The sequence below is a fragment of the Meles meles genome, chromosome 11 (assembly GCF_922984935.1).
Source record: "Meles meles chromosome 11, mMelMel3.1 paternal haplotype, whole genome shotgun sequence".
Lineage (NCBI taxonomy): Eukaryota > Metazoa > Chordata > Mammalia > Carnivora > Mustelidae > Meles > Meles meles.
The window spans coordinates 89,186,549-89,207,214 of record NC_060076.1 but is presented as its reverse complement, the minus strand read 5'-3'; the positions used below and the strand labels follow the sequence as shown (position 1 = coordinate 89,207,214).

At 48.3% G+C, this 20,666-nt stretch overlaps 1 protein-coding gene across 2 annotated transcripts in view; it reads right to left on the bottom strand.

The window, feature by feature from the left end:
* The window catches only part of DOCK8 (dedicator of cytokinesis 8), a 210,029-nt gene that overhangs the window by 7,125 nt on the left and 182,238 nt on the right, over positions 1-20,666 (bottom strand). For both annotated transcript variants that reach the window (XM_046021705.1, XM_046021706.1), the window contains 7 exons: positions 17,031-17,174; positions 15,691-15,822; positions 15,093-15,227; positions 13,595-13,684; positions 9,968-10,204; positions 7,464-7,607; positions 5,537-5,643 (listed from right to left, as the gene is read on the bottom strand). In XM_046021705.1, coding sequence (XP_045877661.1) covers positions 5,537-5,643; positions 7,464-7,607; positions 9,968-10,204; positions 13,595-13,684; positions 15,093-15,227; positions 15,691-15,822; positions 17,031-17,174 — 989 coding nt within the window. The remainder of the gene's footprint in view (positions 1-5,536; positions 5,644-7,463; positions 7,608-9,967; positions 10,205-13,594; positions 13,685-15,092; positions 15,228-15,690; positions 15,823-17,030; positions 17,175-20,666) is intronic.

Sequence of the window (20,666 nt, the reverse complement as noted above, 5' to 3'; positions counted from 1 at the left end):
GAGTCCCACATCGGGCTCCTTGCTTGGCAGTCAGGGAGCCTGCTTCTCTCTCTGCCTCTGCCTGTCTCTCTGCCTGCTAGTGTGCTCTCTCTCTCTCTCTGGCAAATAAATAAAATCCTTAAAAAAAAAAAATAAATCCATAAACTAAAGAGAGAGCCATGCACGAAATCTACCTCCTCTAGAAGAGCTATTTCTCTTGGGAAATCTACACAACATCATAGATCTACGATGGGGATGATTGCTCAAATGGCCTTATCTGTCACATTGTCCTTAGGTCCGCAGACATGGACTGTGCCGCTCTCACTCAGTCACACCACTACCCCAGGTCTTTGGTTGCCCCCTCTGTTGATCAGGTCACTGAACACAAGCATTTTCTTAGAGCAGAGGTGCCTGGTGGTTTCCGGAACTCAGAATCCTACAGAAACCAGACTGAGAGGAAGGAAATTTTAACTCCAGAACATGGTTCCTGGCTTTTGTAGACAGTCACTTCCGGGGGCCTCTCCGTAAGGAGGTAGGTGTCTTTGCCACAGAGAGGGTCATCAGGTAGCCCTCCATCTCTGTATCTATTGGCCTCCCTCCTCTGTGATGCTCCTCGAGCACAGTCCTCACATCAGTTCCTTGGGATGGCCGACAATTGCTAGTTCCTTCCTCAATCCATTCTCTCTCTTTTCTAATAACAGAACTCCATCTGGTGAGTCTCCCTGGGAAGTTACAGGTCCTAGCCTCCCTTAACAGAAAGGGATGGCTGATGAGATACAAAATGAAGTCGCCAGAAAAGCTCTTTACAGGGATACAGCCTTTTGCTCTTTCCTCATTTCTGCTCCTGATATTTTCTGAGGATCTGGTCATGATGGCTAGAGCCCTAGCAGCCATCTTGTGACTGTGAGGACAGATGCACTACAATCAGGATGGCAGAGCAAAAGAATGGAGAGAGCCAGGATGACAGAGTTCTGGGATGACAATCTCTGATCTTACTTTATATGAGAAAAAAATAAATTTCCATGTTAGTTAAGCCATCTTCCTTCAGTTCTCTGTTCTGAGCAACTGAACACAGTTCCTAAAGAGAACAGCACAGCATAGTCGTAACGGGTATAGACTCTGAATCCTGCTTTGTGGCATATCAGCTTTGTGACACGAAGCCGGGCAGTTATGCCTCAGTTTCTTTACCTGTACTATGGAGGCGATAATAATAGTCAAGCTGGTCATGCTTGTAAGGGTTAAATGAGTGAAAACATAGAAAATGCTTAGAATGTTGGAGTAAGAACACTTATTTTTATGGTTATGATTCCTGACCGATGCAATCTGAGCACAGAAACGATTTGTCCCATAGGAGGATGATGAAGTACTAGAGCGTTTCCACTCCCATCCCTAGTTTTTCACAGTTAATGAAGGATGCAGAGAATGAATGCCCTGTCCCAAGTCCCACACCTGCAGGAACGGCAGAATCAGGTGCAAATCCAGAGACCTGGCACTCCCCCGCTCATGTGTCCTCAGCCCCACTGCGTCTACAAGTACAAAACTTGAGGCCCCCGAATCATGGGTGGACCTCTATATTTAAATCAGACGGGTAAGCTTCTGCTTCCTCCTCAGACTATCTGCTCTCTGCCCCACCAAATGACGTTCCATTGGTCGGTCACACAGGATGTGCCCAGCCCCGTCCTAAGCTGTGTGTGCTGACTCAGCGGATCCTGACCCTAGGTCCAAGAGATAGTAACGAATACATACAATTCCCATTTTAAAGTTGGAGAAAGTGAGGCCAGGTAACGTGCCCAAGGTCACATGGCTAGTTAAGGCCCAGTGGGTGTGTGAACCCTGGCAGCCTGGTTCAGGAGTTCACACCGCTAACTGGGACACCGTGTACTCCACCTGGGAAGTCGCTGGCCCTTCCAGCTAGAATCCAGGCATATGGCCTTGGTCTCAAGTTGGAAGTATTCTGTCTGGAGCCCCAGTTTGTCATCCTCTGCCTTTCTCAGCTTCTTCCCCGTCCTTCCTTAGCCAACATCCCCTCCGGGCCCAGGAAAGAAACGGAACTGCTGGAATGCTGGGGGTCTGGCCGCAACACTGGAGAGCCCGGGGACTGCATTTCCTCCCGCCCTCCGGGACGGGGTTCCAGGCCCTTTAAGGCAAGGAAGGATCATGTGGGGGCAGGGCACCAGGGGCTGAGGTGGTCGCCTACAGCAGGTGTGAGAGGGCCATGGCTCCACAAGACCACCCCTCCCCAGTGGTCTTCTCCAACTTAGCCCTTTCTTCTCCTCCATCCCCAGGTGGCCTCGACCAGACCCCAGACCCCAAGGCAGCCTGTCCTTGCTAAGAATTTCAGTCCTGGTCCTGCCACTTACTTGCTGTGTGACCACCGCTCTGTGGGCTGGGTCCTCACTCTGGGACCACAGGTTGGGGAGGAGCCTGTCTGGGTATGGCAGGAACTACTTCCCCTAAAGATCACTTGTGAGGGTGCCGTGGAGGGCCTGGTCTTTCATTGCAACAGAAAAATACATGGAAGGATCACTTAGTCCTTGTAAGGCTGGGAGTGCTCAGATAATATGGACCGAAGGTTTGTGTCCTCTGCCCCCCCAAATTCCAATGTTGGAGCCCTAACACCCCATGTGATGGTATTTGGAGGGAAGCCCTTTCAGAGGAGTTCTGGTGTGAATCACCGTGGGGATGGGACCCACGGGGTCAGGTTAGTGCCCTTGTGGGAGAGCTTTCTTCCTCTTCCTCTCTCCACCCCGTGAGGGGGCCGGGCCAGCATGAAGGCCCGTCCCAGAGCCTGGCTTGCCAGAACCTTCCGTCTCAGCCTCCCCAGCCTTCAACGCTGTGAGCAATGAAAGTCTGTTGTTCTGGACACTGGGGCCATGGCATTTGGTGACACCAGCCGAGCTAAGGCAGAAATGGAAGAAGAAAATTTAAACACCCAGATTGGCTCTGGTCGCGCTGTCTGAAACAGCTCGAGCACTTTGGGGAGCAGAGGAAGGAACCAGATGGTATATGTCACCATCTTGGCTCCTGAAACCCTGAGGTGTTGGGATTTTTTTTTTCTTACTGCAGGATAAGGCAGGAGGGGATCAAGGTCCTGACCTGGCAACAGGCTGAGGAGCTCTGGGACCGGCTGCATGAGCAGCATCACCTGCCAGGTCCTCCGTGGCCAGTTCAGTGCCTGCGTTTCCGTGCTCAGCAAAGAGGCGTCGGAAGGCTCACAGGGTTCATCCCGGAAATCTGGGCTATCAACCCACCGCTCGAGTCTGCAGAGGAGTGGGAGGTCCTCCACGGGAAAACCCGAGAGCCGTTCCAGCCCCAGAATCTTCCAGTCTTGCGTCACCTCGGCCGGCTGTCGGAAGCAGAGAGCCGGGGGGAAAACCCCGGGTGCAAATCATGTGGCAGAATGTTGACTCTGGTCCTTAAAAGCCTGGAACTTGCTGAGGGGACTTGAGAGGCAATCAAGCAACTGGACAGAGGGGAAAGGAAGGTCTCCTTGCCTCCCGCTGCCTTGAGGGTACGAGTCACAGACTAAGGAGCCGAATCCTGTCGGCTCTTCACGAGCCGGCTTTTACACTTCCCGTTCTGCCCGAGCCCCATCTGCCAAGACGGCTGTCTTTGGTCTCTCCTCTGGTCCTTGCGGGTTTCTAGAACACGCTACTCTGGCTGACTCAGAGGGGCCCAGAGGCACCCCCGAGGTTCTGTGGTCTGTCGCTTTACCAGGCACGGCTCCCACGTCTGACCATCCCTTTTGTTCTACCTAAATATTCCGGACGAAGGTTAAGTGAAGGCTTCCCCAGCCTCCAGCCTGTCACAGACCATCCCTTTCTGAGCTCCACAGCCCTGTATTTCCTGTGCTCTCAGCAGAGGCTTGTGAGCTGCCCTGGGCTGGCATTCGGTCATGGACCTGGGGTCCTGTCCGGACCAGAGGGACACTCAGCTCCTGTCTTCCCACAACTGGTATCAAACCCGGGCCATACTCTGTCTCGTTAAACATTTCTGAAGTCCTTCCAGAGGGCCAGACAGGCCTGGGCCACTGCCAACTTCAGGGGCCTTCAACCATAACTTATTTTATTTCATTTTTATCTATTTTTTAAAAGATTTTTTAAAATTTATTTCAGAGAGGGAGAGTGCAAGCCACGGGAAGGAGCAGAGGAAGAGGGAGAAAACCTCCCACTGAGCAAACTCCCCACTGAGCATGGGGCCCCACATGGGTCTCCATCCCAGGACCCCGAGATCATGACCCGAGCAAAAAATCAAGGGCCAGGCGCCTAACCAACTGAGCCATCCAGGTGTCCCCGCATAACTAATTTTAAATGAAGATAAGTGGAAAGGAAAGAGATCTTCAAAAATTCCAGCAGTATTTTTCTAGTTTTTTTTTTGTTGTTGTTGTTCTGTAAAAAGGCACTATTTACTAAAGAAAATGCAGCTTTTGTGTAATGTCAGAGTTGCTATCAGATACAGGAAGCAATTCAAATCCCAAAATATTAATAAATATAATCTCCGCGTATAGGCCATATGTGTGTGTGGGTGTGTGCACACAGAACGAGTGTGTCTCCATACACAGCACGTTTGCAAACCTCTCACCGACGCCTGTGGAGGAGGGATCTCTCGTCTTGCTCAACACCGGCATGCCGATGAGTTTTCTGTGAATTTAGCAAACTTTCACTTTCAGCCTCCTTTGGTCCCCATCTGCCAAGTAGGTTTATTCCTACACTTGATATGCTGTTCTAAGGTTGAACAGAAATACTGGCACACATTTTCCTGATGTTGTTCCCTCTTGTGGGTGAAAGGTCATCCCAGCCTTCATAATCATTCATTTTAGGGCCGCAGGAGACCCAGCTGTACCTGTCTATACTGTGATAGTTTGCAAGACCTTGCTTGAAGACCCACACTTATGCAGCCTGAACGGGCTGCTCCTGATGCCAGCCCACAGAGGCTTGTCTGACAATGGGAACCGCCCGAGAGATGATACTTTTGAAAAAAGCCCAGTGTTAGAAGTGCTTTCACCAAATTGGAAGCAGGTTCTATTCTTAAGATTCCAAAAACAAGTTACTGCATGATACTAAAACTTCTAAAACCAATGCCAACACCCTCTTGGACTTGAAAGCCTCGTAGACAGTCAGCACACGGATGGAGGTGTGGGCTATGCGGCTCAGAAGATCTGGAATTGAACTCAGCTCTCCTACTAACTAGCTGTGTGACCTCAGGCAAAACCATTTCCCATCTCCAAACCTCTGTTTCCCCTTTTGGCAAAATGAGGCCGGTGGTAATACCGGTTTGATGTGGGAGGTGCACGCAAGACGGTAAATGTGAAAACACTTCAGAGTTTCAGTGTTGGTTACTTAGTACACATGAGGCTGATCTATTGCAATGATTTCCAGACGTGAGTCTGCATCAGAACCCCCAGACGGCTGGTTAAAACCCAGACCACCGCTCCCCACCTCTGGGGGTTCTGATTCCATAGGTCTAGCAAGTTCTCAGGGGTGCCCTCGCTGCTGCTCCGGGGACCCCACTCTGAGAACTGCTGCTCGGCTGTCTTCGCAGCCATAGTCCATCTTACCGCATTATGAATTCTTTAAAGCATAATCTCAGCTTGTTGTGATGTCGATACAGTCTTGGGTCAGCTGGAATTTCGGCCAAGAACACTTGGGCTACTTCCAGTGGTCCCTGATGGAAAAAGGAACAGAACAATAGGACACTGGGGAAAAAAAATAATTACTTGAGAGAAAATCTTGGATTGACTTCCGAGTTTGGACATTTAATTCTGTAGGTAGTGTGACCACAATAAAAAATCAAGGAAGGAAAAAAAAATTTTTTTAATTAAAAAAAACTCTTTTTTTAATTAAAAAATTTAATTAAAATTTTTTTAAATTAAATTAAATTTAAATTAAATTTTTTAAATTAAAAAAATTTAATTAAAAAAATTTTTTTTAAAAATCAAGGGAAGGTACTGAACTTCTCAGGAAACTTTGATTTCTTAGGAGTCTAGAGATTTAGGAGAATACTCAGAAGTATAAATGTATTTGCTTTTTTTAAAAAAAGGATTTATTTGTTTATTTATTTGAGAGTGAGAGAGAGCGAGCGGGAGGGGGAGGGGCCGAAAGTGAGGGAGAGGGACAGACTCCCCGCTGAGCAGGGAGCCCGACTCGGGGGGGCTTGATCCCAGGACCCGGAGATCATGACCTGAGTTGAAGGCAGATGCTTAACCGACTGAGCCATCCAGGTGTCCCCAGATGTATTTTCTTAATTAAATGCTATACTAATAATAGGCTCTTCTTTGTAGGTAAAGGCAATACTACTACATCCTAGGGCATGTGCTTTGAGTGGCTTTTCTAAACCTGAGGACTGTCTTGATTCATCCTTTCACATTCACTTGTAAGTGGCCCTACCGGTGGGCGCCATTTTGTGTACTTGCCGGCTTCCGTCAGAGATGCACACAGCACATGCTTATGGGCTCATCAAGTCTTCCATTTTCATTAAAGGATTGGGACGTAAAGCAAAAACTTCCTAATATTTCCTGATCTGGGAAATTTAATAGTCATTTCCCCCCTGTGCTATTTCTGCTCCCTTGATATTATCTGGACCCAGTTTCTGTGGGGAAGTCCAGCTGTGCTGAGTGAGGAAAAGGTCATAGCACTCACTGGGTTTTTGAGGCGTAGACAAGAGCAGGTCTGGATCTGTAGTTAAGGAGGCCCGCCGGACAGAAACTGCGGGGCCGGCCCTCCCAGTATCTGAGACTGGTTTAGTTTGGGGGTAAGGATTCTAAGGGGTTTGAGAATACCCAGCTGGGTCTGAAGTGGTCCAGGAAGCCTGGTCCCTGGTCACTCCTGGTTGGAAAGGCTGGATTCGTCTGGTGACTGACCCAGGGGCTGCATGTTCTAGACTCTTTTCCCTTCTCCCTTACAGATGAGCTTAGATTGACCTCACGCTCTGCCACAACTCTGTCTACAATGGGCATGACCAGCCTTCTGCAACAGGACCCCAGATCTGGAGCACGCTGCCAGGACTGACCTCATAGTGAAGACCTCCCTGTGGAAATGGTACTCCTTACCCATTGACCACTCATGTCTGGGATGGCTTTTCTTTCTTTTTTTCTTTTCGCTTAAGGTTTTATATATTTATGTGAGAGAGAAAGCGAGCGAGAGAGAGTGCACAAGTGAGGAAAGGGCAGAGGGCGAGGGGGAAGCAGGCTTCCCGCTGAGCAAGGAGCCCAATGCGGGGCTCGATCCCAACACCCTGAGATCAGGACCTGATCCCAAGGCAGACACTTAACCGACTGAGCCACCCAGGTGCCCCTGCCTCATTGCTAGCACGGCAAGAGGTGTTGTCTTCTACACCTCCCAGGGGTTGGGTCTAAGAGCAGCGATACTGTTTATGTGTGTTTGGAGCCGTCTTCCTCATCAACCTCAAGGAAGGAGGGTGTAGACAGATAATGAAAACCCAGAGAACAAGGCTCAGGGGAGGTGCCGGCAGCCGGTCCGGCTCACCTGGTTGACGGTAGCTCCGACGGAACCCTGCAGCACCATCTGGAGCATCTTGGCGTCGGGGGGCTCTTGGTTAGTGGCAACTGCTAACTGCAGCGTCTTCTTCTTCATGTCTTCAATGGCGACTTCGATGGGGGTCAAAACGAACTGAACACAAGACAGAAGCATAGGGAAGTCATTGTCCGGTCTTGGACGCCATGGACAAACCTGGAGCCATGACGGGCGTGGATTTGAAGAAGCAGGTAAGGGGACTTCCAGAGAACTTACAATACTCTGGATAGGTTAAGAGGAAGGAAAGACCTGACATTTCTTGGACACTTATGTGTTCGGGGAACGTTGTGGACACTTCTCACATATTCTCTCCGTTTCTCAGTATTCTCTCCATCTTATGGCCCAAGAGGGATTTGTAAGGCTCAGAAAGTGCCACAAAATGACATAGGGTAGTAAGTAGGGAGCTCGGAATTTGATCACAATGATGTCTACATTCAAAATCTGAGTTCTTTCTACCCTGTTTGGTTTCCTCTCCAATTATTGAACACGTTACTTGAACGTGACTTATAATTGGAAGGCATCAGAAGCACAGCACTCAAGGTTTTTGTGTCCGCCATAACACACGACTTCGGCGTCATGTGTACCTTCTCTAACTCACCCTGAAGGTGAATTCCTGGTTAACAGAATTCTGTTAAGTGTCAATCTGCTGGTTCTGCGGGTTGGGGTAGGTCCTTCTCGAATGTTGTAGGTGGAGTTATGCCCCTCCCCCCAACTTCCTATGCTCAACTCCTAATTCCCAGTACCTCAGAATGTGACCTTACTTGAAATAGGGTCTTTATAGAGGTAATCAAATCAAAGAGAAGACCTTAGGATGGGCCTTATAGAAGTCCCTATAAAAAGAGGAAATTTGGACACAGAGACACATGTAGAGGGAGTCAATGTGAAGACACAGGGAGGGAGGCCCAGAACACACCCATCCCCCACAACCCTCGGAAGGAACCGACCCTGCCAACATCTTTCTTTGGTCCCGGACCTTCAGAACTGGGAAACCATACATTTCTGCCTTTCAGCCATGTGGCCCATGGTCCTTTGTCACAACAGTTCTGGTGACCTAACACACTGAGGTTCTCAGGGAAGGGCAACATGGCCAAGAAAAGCTGTGGGGCTTCTTGCTGGGACCACGAGATTATTTCTGTGCTATGCCTAGCTAGTGTTTAAAAGTCTGAAAAATAAGAAATGTAATAGATGCCTTCTAAACCAACCTCCTCTTAACCGAGTCACTCGTTCAGCATTTCTCTCATGGCCGTGAGGCTCGCTCTCTGGCGCGGTTGCAGAACACCTTGCCGGCGGGCGGTGAGCTCAGTCACCTTTGCTCCGGCCCCACGAGGCATCCGTTCACCACAGCCCAGCTCTGTGCGCTCACCAACCTGACGATGCCTGTTATGCTTGTTATTTTCATGACCTCATCTCATTAAATAACACACCGACGGGTGAACCGTGGGTGTGGAACGAAACAGAACCGTTTCTACCAACACCAAGCCGAATGCCAGGGCAGGACAGCACAAAAGTGAGTCGCTGTCAAGATTCCTGGCATGTTAGGTGTGCGTGAGACACCATACAAGGCTGGGGCAAGCGAGTCATCAGCATCCAGAAGGACCTGCCCTCACATCGTTCAGCTCCTCATCTGCTTTATAGAAACGAAAGCTGGAAATTATGGTCAGTGTGTTAAGGGTGGGGCTTATACGAGAAGACAAAGCCGAACTGTGATCCGCCAAGGCCGAATCGCGGGGAAGGCGGAGGCCCTCTGTAAACTGAACGAAAAATAAAGTCCGCAGACGCATTTTAAAGTAAAATGAAACATTTGCGCTATGTCTGGGTTTGAGACACTTTGTGGATCAGTCCTCTTCCAACGGACGCTTCCAATGAACCAGAGAAGAGAAAGGGGTCCTTGCTGTCAGTGTGAAGCTGGGTGAAGGTCAGTGTCTTGGGCGATGTCACAGGAAGAACCTGGGACTCAAAGTCCATGGGACTCCTTGCCTGTCTCGCACGGGGCCCTCCTTCCAGCTCATCACCCACTTCTGGGGACACCTGTGTGCTGTTCCTGGTCTCTAACCACTAGTCTGAACCACCTCTAAGCTTCCAAGTACATAAAAATTCAATATAAGATACTTAAATGTTAAATACCTATTTCATATAAATGTATCATAAAAATATACACATTAAATACTGTAATTTTCTCATTCTACTGAGGTTCGAGATAGAACCTCAAAGTATAAAATATTTAAATATTAAGTAATGCTATGAAATGCGTAGCTGCCTAACTGGGATTTCCTGGCGCCATGACAGTCAGGGGATAACCACCACGAGGATACTTCCAGGGTGTCCCCTTCTTTGGTTTTCTCTCCAGTCTGCCGAGAGGGAGCACGGAGGGGAGGGGTGCGTGTTGTCCTGGGAGGGAGACTCAGGCATTCTGAGGTGACCTTGGTCCGGAGCCCATTGGCTCTGGGGGCCATTACCTCTTCCTTCTGGATGACGCTGATCCTGGTCTTGACGTAGGGGAAGGCGTGCCCGGTGGTCAGCACGGTGTTCCGCCGGTACTGTTCGTGCAGCTCCCCCCGGGGCCGGCCCTCCAGGGTGAAGGGGGTGGTGTACATGAACCTCCGCAGGTTGAAATTCTTCTCGAAGTACGTTACCCTGTCTTTCATCTCGTACTCATCAAAGTAGGGCTCCACAAACGTGATCTGTATGTAGGCCTGAGGGGAAGAGGTGGGGAACGAAGAGATGAGTTCGTCTGCAAGCCACCCCCGGGGAGGCACGGGGGAGGCAGGCTGGGACACGGCGCCCCCGCCCCGCCCCTGTGTGCACCCCAAGGCCACAGAAGCTGAGTGCGTGGGGCCAGACGTCAGCCCCTCCCTGCTCTGCGCCCCCAGGGAGACCGAGGGCTGTGGGCGAGGAGGACAGGGCAGCGTGCCCATGGGACCTCAGGTCTCCAAGCTGACCTCATGGGTCCAACTGAAACTTGCTATGAAAGTTCTCCAGCTGCTATTCAGAACGGACAAGCTGTCCTGTTTGGGAGCCACCGTGACCGCTACCCACTGAGGAGGACGGCCAGACTGAAGGTGAGTGACAGTCCTGAGCACGGCCACGGACGGAGGGGTGCTGGAATTTCCGCACACCGAACACCGACGATGGGAGTGCAAAGCGGACCGCCCCTTCTAAGGTAGGCTAGCCACTTCTCACACAGGCAGATGACACTCGCCATCCGATCCCCAGACCCGGCTCCGATGTGTGCGTCCAAGAGAAATGAAAACTCCCTTCACACAAAAGCCTGCACATGATGTCTACAGCTTGAGAATTCACAACAAAAACTAGAATCAACCCAAACGCCCCTCCAGCGGGGAACGGGTCAACAGAAGGTGGTACAGCCACACGGCAGAAGGCGACTCCGCAGGACAAAGGAACAGACGACTACCACCGGGAGAGATCTCAGATGCTTTCTGTGCAGGGACAGCAGCCAGACTCAAAGGGCTGAGGGCTTGCGCCTGTTGTTCTAGGGTTCCATTTATGTGACCTTCTGGAAAAGGCAACACTACAGAAACAGGGGTGCCTGGGTGGCTCAGTCGTTGGGTGTCTGCCTTCAGTTCTGGTCATGATCCCAGGGTCCTGGGACGGGGCCCCGCATCGGGCTCCCTGCTCGGCGGGAAGCCTGCTTTTTCCTCTCCCATTCCCGCTGTTTGTGTTCCTTCTCTCCCTGGGTCTCTCTCTGTCAAATAATAAATAAAATCTTTTAAAAAACCCCACAGAAACAGATAACAGGTCAGTGACAGTCAGGGGCTCAGAGCAGAAGGAAAAGGCATGGGGACGTATTTGGGGGTGATGAAACTCTTCCTCATGGTGGTGACACGTGTTTGTCCAAACTCATAGACCCAACATCAGGTGAATTTCACCGCACGTACCTCACTTAGAAATGTGCACACATGCACACACACACATGCACTGACAAAGGGCCCTTATTAAGAAAGAAGGCCTCTTAAAAAAAAAGAGAAGGACCGTGACCATGTGACCACAGTCTCGGTAATACCCACCCAGTGGAAGGGGTGGGGGACGTCACTGACCTCAGCCTGTATATCACTATTCAGTGTGATGAAATCTGGCTGTCATTCTGGGTTCGGCTTCTCATTTAAAACTCTCAGCACCGGGCGCCTGGGTGGCTCAGTGGGTTAAGCCTCTGCCTTCGGCTCAGGTCATGATCCCGGGGTCCTGGGATCGAGCCCCGCATCGGTCTCTCTGCTCAGCAGGGAGCCTGCTTCCCCCTCTCTCTCTGCCTGCCTCTCTGCCTACTTGTGATCTCTCTCTATATATCAAATAAATAAAATCTTTAAAAAAAAAAAAACTCTCAGCACCTGCCCTGGACATTTTAGGAGAGGGGACAAGTGCACCGCGTGTCAGAGACGTCAGTGATGATACTGTCGGCTCTCCGTGGCAGGTGCTGTGCGTGCCTGTCTTCCCAGGACCTCCCACCCTGCTGTCGAAGCCTAGCGCAGCTCTTACCACACTTACCACCTCAGGCCTGGACTAGGGAAGGTGTCTGGAGTGGGCAAGTCTTCTGGAATCTGGAGAAAAACAAACTCCTGCCTTTGGTCCATTCCTCCCTACTTGCATCATCTCCTTAACATCCTGGAGGTCGGATCTGAGGGAACAGCCTGGACTCTTCACTGGCCAGGCCTGCTAGATGGCCAACGCTCCTCTGGCCCCCAGTGTTTCATAAAAACCTTGAACTCACATTATTCCCAGCAGCTGAGACAGCCTCACACACACACATCTGTCTGAGGGCTGAGCAGGGGGACAGCCCCTGTGATACGCTAAGGAATGTATCTAGTCTTTGCATTTGCTGGCTCGCTGCTTCCAACACCCTTGGAATGTCCTAAGGGGATAGGAGTGTCTGTTATTTTCCTGATTTTCCTGAGGTGACCCAAACTTGGTGGGTCCCAGGATGCGGGCTGGTCACCCAAAAGACCAATCATGTGATGAGAGGGTTGGGAGTCTGGGCTGACTTTGACCTCAACTGGGTTGGGGGGGGGGGCTGGAGACTTGAGTTCAGTAATGTGGCTCAGGAATTCATCAGTCATGCCTGGACGTTAAAACTGGACGCCAGGACTGGGTGGAGCTTCCTGACAGATGAATGTACAGGCCTGCTGGGCAAAGGAGGTGTTGGGGGCATGCCCCGATTCCACAAGGAGGGGGGCATGGAATCACCGGGGTTCTTCCCAGACCTTGCTTTCAGTGTACCCTCTATCATAAAACTGTCATTGTCATAAGGCACTTTCCTGAGGTATGTGAGTCACTCTAGTCAATTTCCTAACTTGAGGGCTGTTGTGGGAACCACTAAATTAGTAACCATTTGGTCAGATGTGGGGATGGCCTGAGGCTGGTGTCAGAAGACAGGGCAGGGCTGGGAGGGTCTGAGCCCATGCTGCCGGCTCAGGGTGGGGAGTGTCCAATCTGGATGGGGCACCCCCAGCTGGGGACAGGACCAAATACAGCCCTCCTGTGACAAGGGAGGATACTGAGATCCAAGCCCTTCCATCATTCCCCCAACGTCACCGGGGCCCTGCACGTGGCTGTTAGGTTCCAGGGTTCCAGTAAGGGCTGGCAGTGAGAAGTTTGCATCTTTCCAATATGTGAAGCTGAGTGTAAACTGCATAGAAAGGCAATAAAGAACAGTGATCAAGAGGATGGGTTTGAGGAGGACAGACCCTGAGCTTGGGTCCTGGCTTTGACACTTGCATGGTCCCAGAAAGCTGCTTGACAATTCTGTACCTCAGTTTTTTCATCTGTGAAACAGGAATAACCACACCTACTTCAAAGGGCTCTTGGAGGATGAAATGAAATGATGTACACAAAGGGCCTGGTGCAGTGCCAAGGCATACAGTTGGTGTTTAATAAATGGTAGCTCTAATGGCTCTCACCTCGGAATATTGTTTCTTTTAGATCTAACCATATACTAGTTGAATCCTCGACAAAATATTCAGCTACATTTAAGTGACTCTGAGAGCCCAGACAGAGGAGGACATTTTATGTTTTCAGGGGTAGAACGAAGAGAATTAGAGCCTAAGGGTGACTTTTTGCAAATTTCCCAATACCTTGTTAGGATCCAACTTGGTTTTGTCCACAGGAGCAGAGTCTTTAATCACTTCCACAAATTCCTCCCCGAAACACTGGCCATAAAATCCCTAGGCAAGGAGAACCAACGGATTACAAAGGTTATTTTATTAAAATGCAACTCTTTGGGTCTCAGAAGTGGTGTAAGTTTGGAACAAGCATAAGGAAGAATTTGCACATTGATTATTGGAAGTCTTTCTGAGCTAAGGAGGCAAGTTGGCATATCCGGAGACAAAAATAAAAATATAAGGAAGTGCAGAATTGCAGACTGATGAATGCTTCCCTAAAATAAGTGTTGTTTGACCTCTAATTCAACCAATGTCTTCATCTTTCTGGAAGCAGCTCCAGGGGACTGGCACTATTTATGTCTTGCCTTTTGTACCCTAGGAACTTGGAGGTCACTAGGCTTCCCAGAATGTGATGAACCACACTTTACAAGAAGACAAAACATACACTTCTAGTCCTACGTTGGAGAAATATATTAGGGAACAAGTAGCCCAGGGTCAATTGCTGGTTTTCCTTCTCACGAGCTGCGTGACTTTGGACAAGTTACTCAACCACTCTGGGCCGTGGCTTCTCTGAGTCCCGTAAGAATTAAAGTCTCTTATTTTCCAGGGATGAACAGCATAAGGAGCAATTTGGCAACTAAAGTGTTCTAAGTTTTACAGCTATGAAAAAGCATAAATTCAAAGCAACAGCAAGCAGGCATAAGGAACGGATCTTGAGTTAAGTGTCAGCACTTCGGGGAACCCCAGATACTCAGCCCGAGAAGGTTTTGCTTGGAGGGCATCCCTTGACTTTCCTCCCGAGTTCTTAGTGCTTGGCCCTTTCCATGTCTGCTTTTCTCACTTTTTTCTAGGCTGTTTTCCTGTTTTTCCATCTTTTGCTCTAGGAACATGCTGCCTTTTTCTGTGATGATATGGATCAAATGTAGACAGCATTCTGGAGTTGGGGCTTCTAGCCTAGGAGAAGGGACACTGACGCTGATAAGCTGCACAGAAGGGCTCCTTGGGCCAGCTCAGCAGGAAGAGCTCACCACGCCGCAGCTCATGGCGTGGCTACTGTGAGCTTCTCTGTGTCAGAAGTGGGATGTGCTGTTCAATGAGACCAAAAGGATGGCCACAGCACTTTCTAGGGATAACTCGGTAGTTAGGCCAGATTCAAAGTCAAGGTAATACTCTTAAGGCTGAGAAACTATTACTAAAATTTCAAAGTGATAGGAAAGCACCTGACATCGACTGACTTTTGGGAAGTCTTGAAAATAAAGACTCACCCTATACATTTATAAACTTTGACAAGCATAAACTGAAAACTCTTGAAATCCTGCTTTACTTTGTGATCTCACCTAATACCTTCATATTATAAATGCAACGTGGACAAATTTTTATACAGATCAATGACGAATCCATAACTTTTTTTTGGCAATGATCCATTCTAACTTGCTTTTGTGAAGTATATGGTGTTGAGCACTTTCCTTACCTCTAATCGGTGAGAGATCTCAGGAAGCTTGGTAATAGCAGGCTCTTTGTAAACAAATTCCTGCTCATCCAAATCCCCAAATTTGGATCCATAGAAACCAACTCGAAAGTAGGTCCCAAACATTCTCTTGTGACCCTAGAGAGGGAAATAAGAAAATCTCTCTTTAGTTAGATCACTCATAAGGATCTACAGGCTTGCAAAGGGCAGGATTCTTTTATTATTGTGTTACAAAGCATTTATTCCCATGGCTAATATCAACCAAAATCAAGCCTTTAAAAAATGTCATGTTTATGGAAGAAACTTTGCAAATAATTTAAAAAAAATACCATGAAATATTTCTAGGACTTCTTTGAGATGAACTTTAAAAATTCTCAAATTTCCAGGTTGTAGTCATTCAAGGTACCTTCTTTCAGTCTGAACTGTCTGAACTCTGGTCCTCTGCCTATTCCCAGCCCCTGTCCATCAGGTAGGTGAGAACTACAGCAATGCTGTGCTCAAGGCAAATCTCTCACTAGAGAGGAAGCAGGGCTAAGGGTCTCTGGGACAGGGTCACTGCTGCCAGTTAACAGGACCTGCTGGCAAGGTGCCCCCCAGTTACCTTGCTAATGATGCAGTCAAAAGCCTTCTGTAGCTTGTCGTGGGTGGAGGTCAGCTTCCGGAAGTCTCTGTGTGCTTCCAAGATGGGAATGACCAGCTTGTAGACCTCATTAACTGTCTCATACAAACCTCCCTTGGAAAGAGAAGAAAATCAACAAGAATTTAATGCAGTGGAAAGTTAAGAAGAGCATCCAGTGTTCATTATGTGCTGGAATATGGATTAGTCATGGGCACCACAATATTTTACAGAGCAGGAGTGATGTCTGGGCTTCTCTGGGATGGCCGGAGCATGCAAACGGAATTAGACACAAGCTAAATGGTCCTAAAAATGTGATGATGTTAAGTGGTCTAAAGGGTTTCCAAGTAATAACAACAGATTGGCAGCAGGGACTAGTAACTATGCAGGAAGACAGCCTCGGCCTCATTTAATGTCATTAGGGTCACCCTAAGCCAGATGTTCAATGCATGGCCCAAAAGGAGTCAGTCAGATTCTAACTAGTTCAATTTCTTAAATTTTAGGAAAAATGGAAGTATGCTGCCCTTTCTCAGAATCCTGAAATGGAGAGCAGAAAAAAGAAAAGATAGTTAAAACAAAAAAATACACAGAGGTTGTAGAGTAGGGAACTTGGAAATGAAAGGTAGAAAAGAAAGAAAACCATAAGGATGAACATAAAATTGGATCAGCTAAATATAGCGAAGTATTTGATATTTACTTGACTTAAAACTGGGGGAAGGAGTGGGTTTATTAACATGAAAATGGGCAAGAGACTTTCTCCACTGCCCTGAATCTCCCTGACTTTTTTCTCTTATCAGGAGAGTGTAGACCCAGACTAGGCTAGTGAGGGGAGTCTCAGCAGTTGGTCCTCTCACAGTTCTCTGAGCTGTTGCTGGGTTTTACCAATCCTGATGGCCACCCAGTTGTCCGAAATGCAGATGGTCCATCGGTTCCCTTCCTCCCCTCCCAGTGGCTCCGCCCCAATATTTTTCTCCACCAGAGGGAAAATGAGGGAGAGAGAACATGTCTCATCATATGTAGTATAACCCTGGGCAAGCCATTTCACTACTCCATGGCCTAATTTCCACCCTATTAAATGGAAATAATACAGTGTTTGCTGCTGCCCAGCCAAAGAGCCTGCCACGAAACCAGAATATTGCAGTGATGAAAGGCTTTCTCAGCTCCCTCCAGAACTGATGCAATTTGCATACATCAAAGTCATCTGGGGCCACCCCTTGCCCTGTACAGCCCAGCAGGAGCTGCTCCTGTCTTGGGGTGAAGACTGGCATTCACGGTGCTAGGCGTTCAACCCAAGTGGAGGCCCCGGGACCACTGTGAACACTGACCGTGCTGAAGAGCTCAGCTGCATGCTCCAAGAGACCCACTAGGCCGCTCTCGGTGAAGTACCGGCCCGAGCACACGCCGTCCTCATCGGGTGACAGGGTGTCGTCAGAGACTGCGGACTCCTCCAGCACGTTGGAAGAAATGTTCTGAAAGAGATCCCAGTGTAAGCCCAGGGAACAGGGGAACCGGACTAACAAAAGGTACCAGAGGAACCCAAGGTGGGGCACTGAGCCAGCCCATGTTCAAAGATCCTTACAGAGCCTGTGGTTATAGAATGTCTCTAATTCTACCCACAAGACGCCCTGGCTGCCATTTATTTTTGAACGGATACCCTGAGCAACTGGTCTTCAAAACTTAGAATTTTCTTTTCTTTTTGACCTTGAGGACATACATGAAGGACGAAGTAACAACAGTTGAGTTACAGTCATGAAACGACCCCAGTGGGGGTCCTGGTTTTTAAGAGGTGAAGACCAACTATCAGCTAACGAGACTCCTTGTTTCATCAGCCCAGTGAGCCGTGGAGGCGCGTTGCTCCTAACTTGACTTTCAGGTGAACAGCCATAGTATATGATAATAGCCAGTGAGAATGTCCTCTTGGAGGCCATGTTGATAGCAATACAACAATTACTGTTGTTGTCTCTCATTTTGTTCTTTCTTTCAAGCATTTCCTTTATACAAACCATAGAATTTATAGTCTCTAGCAGAGAGTGCTAGTAACCAGGGCCCAGACTAGAGTGAACCTAGTGAGAAACTTAGGGCACAATCTTTAGAGAGGCATTCAATCTCAGGGTCCATCCATCTCAGTAAGTGATGACCCTGAACTTGCCTGACCCCAGGAATGAGCGCTTCCTTATATTCTGCCCCTTAGGCACCTCTTGCCTCACCCCAGCTCTGGCCCTTGCAGTGCCTTTCATACTCTTGATATGTTAAGAGCCTGTTTTTTCAACCCATCTTACAGCTGTGGCAGAAATGCAGAGAGCATAAAAGCAAGGCACATCTTCCCAGCTTAGAGATTGCAAACAGGTAGCACACAGGCCACTCCTTCCTATTCCTACACTCTTAACAGGCATAACTAATCAATTATAGCACCATTTCCCTTCAAGTTTGGATATACAGTAGATTCCTGAACAACACAGGTTTGAATCGCACAGGCCCACTTATACACATTTCCAAAAATATACTGGACTCTGAAACTAAGGATATACTATATGTTAATTAATTGAATTTAAATAAAATCAAATTTTAAAATATATTGGAAAATTTTTTGAGATTTGCAATGATTTGAAAAACTCATACATCATGTAGTTCAGAAATACTGAAGATATTAAGGAAAGGTTTTTTTCCTTACATAACTTAATTTTCCTTAAATAACTTAAAAGTTAATGTAAGAATATATTATACATCTAGGACACAAAATACAATAAAATCAACTGTTTACGTTACCTCTGTTCAACAGTAGGCTATTAGTAGTTAAGTTTCAGGGGAAATTAAAATTATCTGTGGATTTTTGACTATGTAGGGAGGGTATGTCCCTGTTGTTCAAAGGTTAATTGTGTTCTCAAAAGTCTTCTCAGCATAGCATTGCAGTCAGCCACTACCAATTGACCAGAGTTGGCTTGTGAAGTAAAATCGCCTGCCCCACGCCTGGCTAGCAAGATCCAGGGAATCAACCTTAGCAAGATCCAGGGAATCAACCTTAGTAATCAAGTAAAAGCTATCACAGTCCTCTATCTTCACATCCAAGACTCTAACGTAGTTTTAGGACTATAGGAGGCTCTCAGAATGTCTTGGGGCCACTCTTTTTTCCAAACCTGGCCTTTCTATTATGATGTTTCCAAATTGAAAATAATAGGAAGACCAAGGGATTCAGCTGAAAGAATCTAATAACTCAAGAAATGAGTACTAGGAGGATTGTATGCAGTTTTCCACCGGTAGAGGAACAGATCTGAAGCAATGTAGCTTTATTAGCTGTAACTGGAGGGAAAGGATTCTGGCAGACGTTCCTGGCCTCAGAATCAGGGAGGTAAATGTCGGCAGTATCTGAGAATGTATCTGTATCTCCATTTGCGGGATAAACTCTGCAGCCCAGAGCATCGAATTTCAACGATCTCACTGCCTTGGAACTCAGTGGCCTCAAAGTTATTTTCCTTGTACAGATTTATTGATCTCCAGTTTCTAATTCTTTTCCAAAAATTCAGTTTTACTGGAGCAGAACGGGGTTGAAAACTGAAGCACACAGCAGTTAAGAAATCAACTCTGGACATCTGCTGCTAAAGCTGCCCAGAAGTCCCACGTCCTCTTGCGGAATCCGGCCTCCGGGGGACCCTCGGCGAGCCCAGGTGCGGACCTCTCCTCTGGCCCAGCCAATCAGAGCAGCCCATTTCTCCGGTCACTGTGATTGGCTCAGGGAGGAGCACATGACCCTGCCAGAGCCAATAAGAGGCACTGAAGCCACCCCAGCAACCGCTAGAAACGAGCCATCCCTCCCTTCTCGCGTCTCGAACCTGGGGAGGCATCAACCTACATCCGTCTCAGGGAGCGTGGGAAGCCCGGGCAGGAGGAGGTCGCGTCAGGGAAAGCAGAGACAGGAAGTGGCGATAACACTGAGATCTGATGACGTGGTCTGGGCCCCTCCCTCCAGTGTGGCAGGGGCGGCTCCAGGCTCGCCTCCCTCCTGCAAGCGGTTAATGCCGTCTCCCCCCTAGGGCAGTCGAGGTCTGGAATTCTGTCACCTGCGAGCCTCCATTTCCCAAAAGGTCTGGCATGTCTCATCGGAGGGAAAAGGATGGCCTCAGAGGCAACAGCATAATTTGGCTTCCCTCACGTGGCCGAGAACACCGACCTCACCATGTTCTGTGCCACGGTGACCTCACACTTCTCAGCTCCTTCTGCCTCCCCCTCCACCTTCCTGGTCCTCCTGAGCGTCCCACGACCCCAGGATAGGTCAGATTATAAATGCTCACGGCATCTCGTACCTCTTTCTTAACAGCATTCATCATCGTTGTAATCGAATAAGGAAGAGAGTAGTTAGAGGATGTCGCTCTCCCTGGCTAGAAGGTAAAAGGTCACGAGGACACAATACGTGCTCAATAAATACAGTCCAGAAGAATAAATGAATGGAGATAGATATATGAAAAATAGAGCCAAATGCTTTCCTGTAGGGACAATGTGGAGTTTTTCTATTGGTTTTAGAATAACTATCCTAGGGGCGCCTGGGTGGCTCAGTGGGTTAAAGCCTCTGTCTTTGGCTCAGGTCATGGTCCCAGGGTCCTGGGCTCGAGCCCAGCGTCGGGCTCTCTGCTCAGTGGGGAGTCTGCTTCCTCCTCTCTCTCTGCCTGCCTCTCTGCCTACTTGTGATCTCTCTCTGTCAAATAAATAAATAAAATCTTTAAAAAAAAAAAAAGGAATATCTTATCTCACCTTGGCATGGCTTATGAGCAAATCAAATGAATTCTATGCAAAATGAGAATTCTCAAGCTTACAAACATGAGAGCCAATAAAGAAATGCCATTAATACTCAAGTGATAATATCAAATAGAATACAGTAACTGTGAAAAAGACATAAAAGAATGGCAAGAAATAGTTCAGTTAACAAAGCATAGAAAGAGAAGGATATGACTCAACATTAAGTAAAAAAC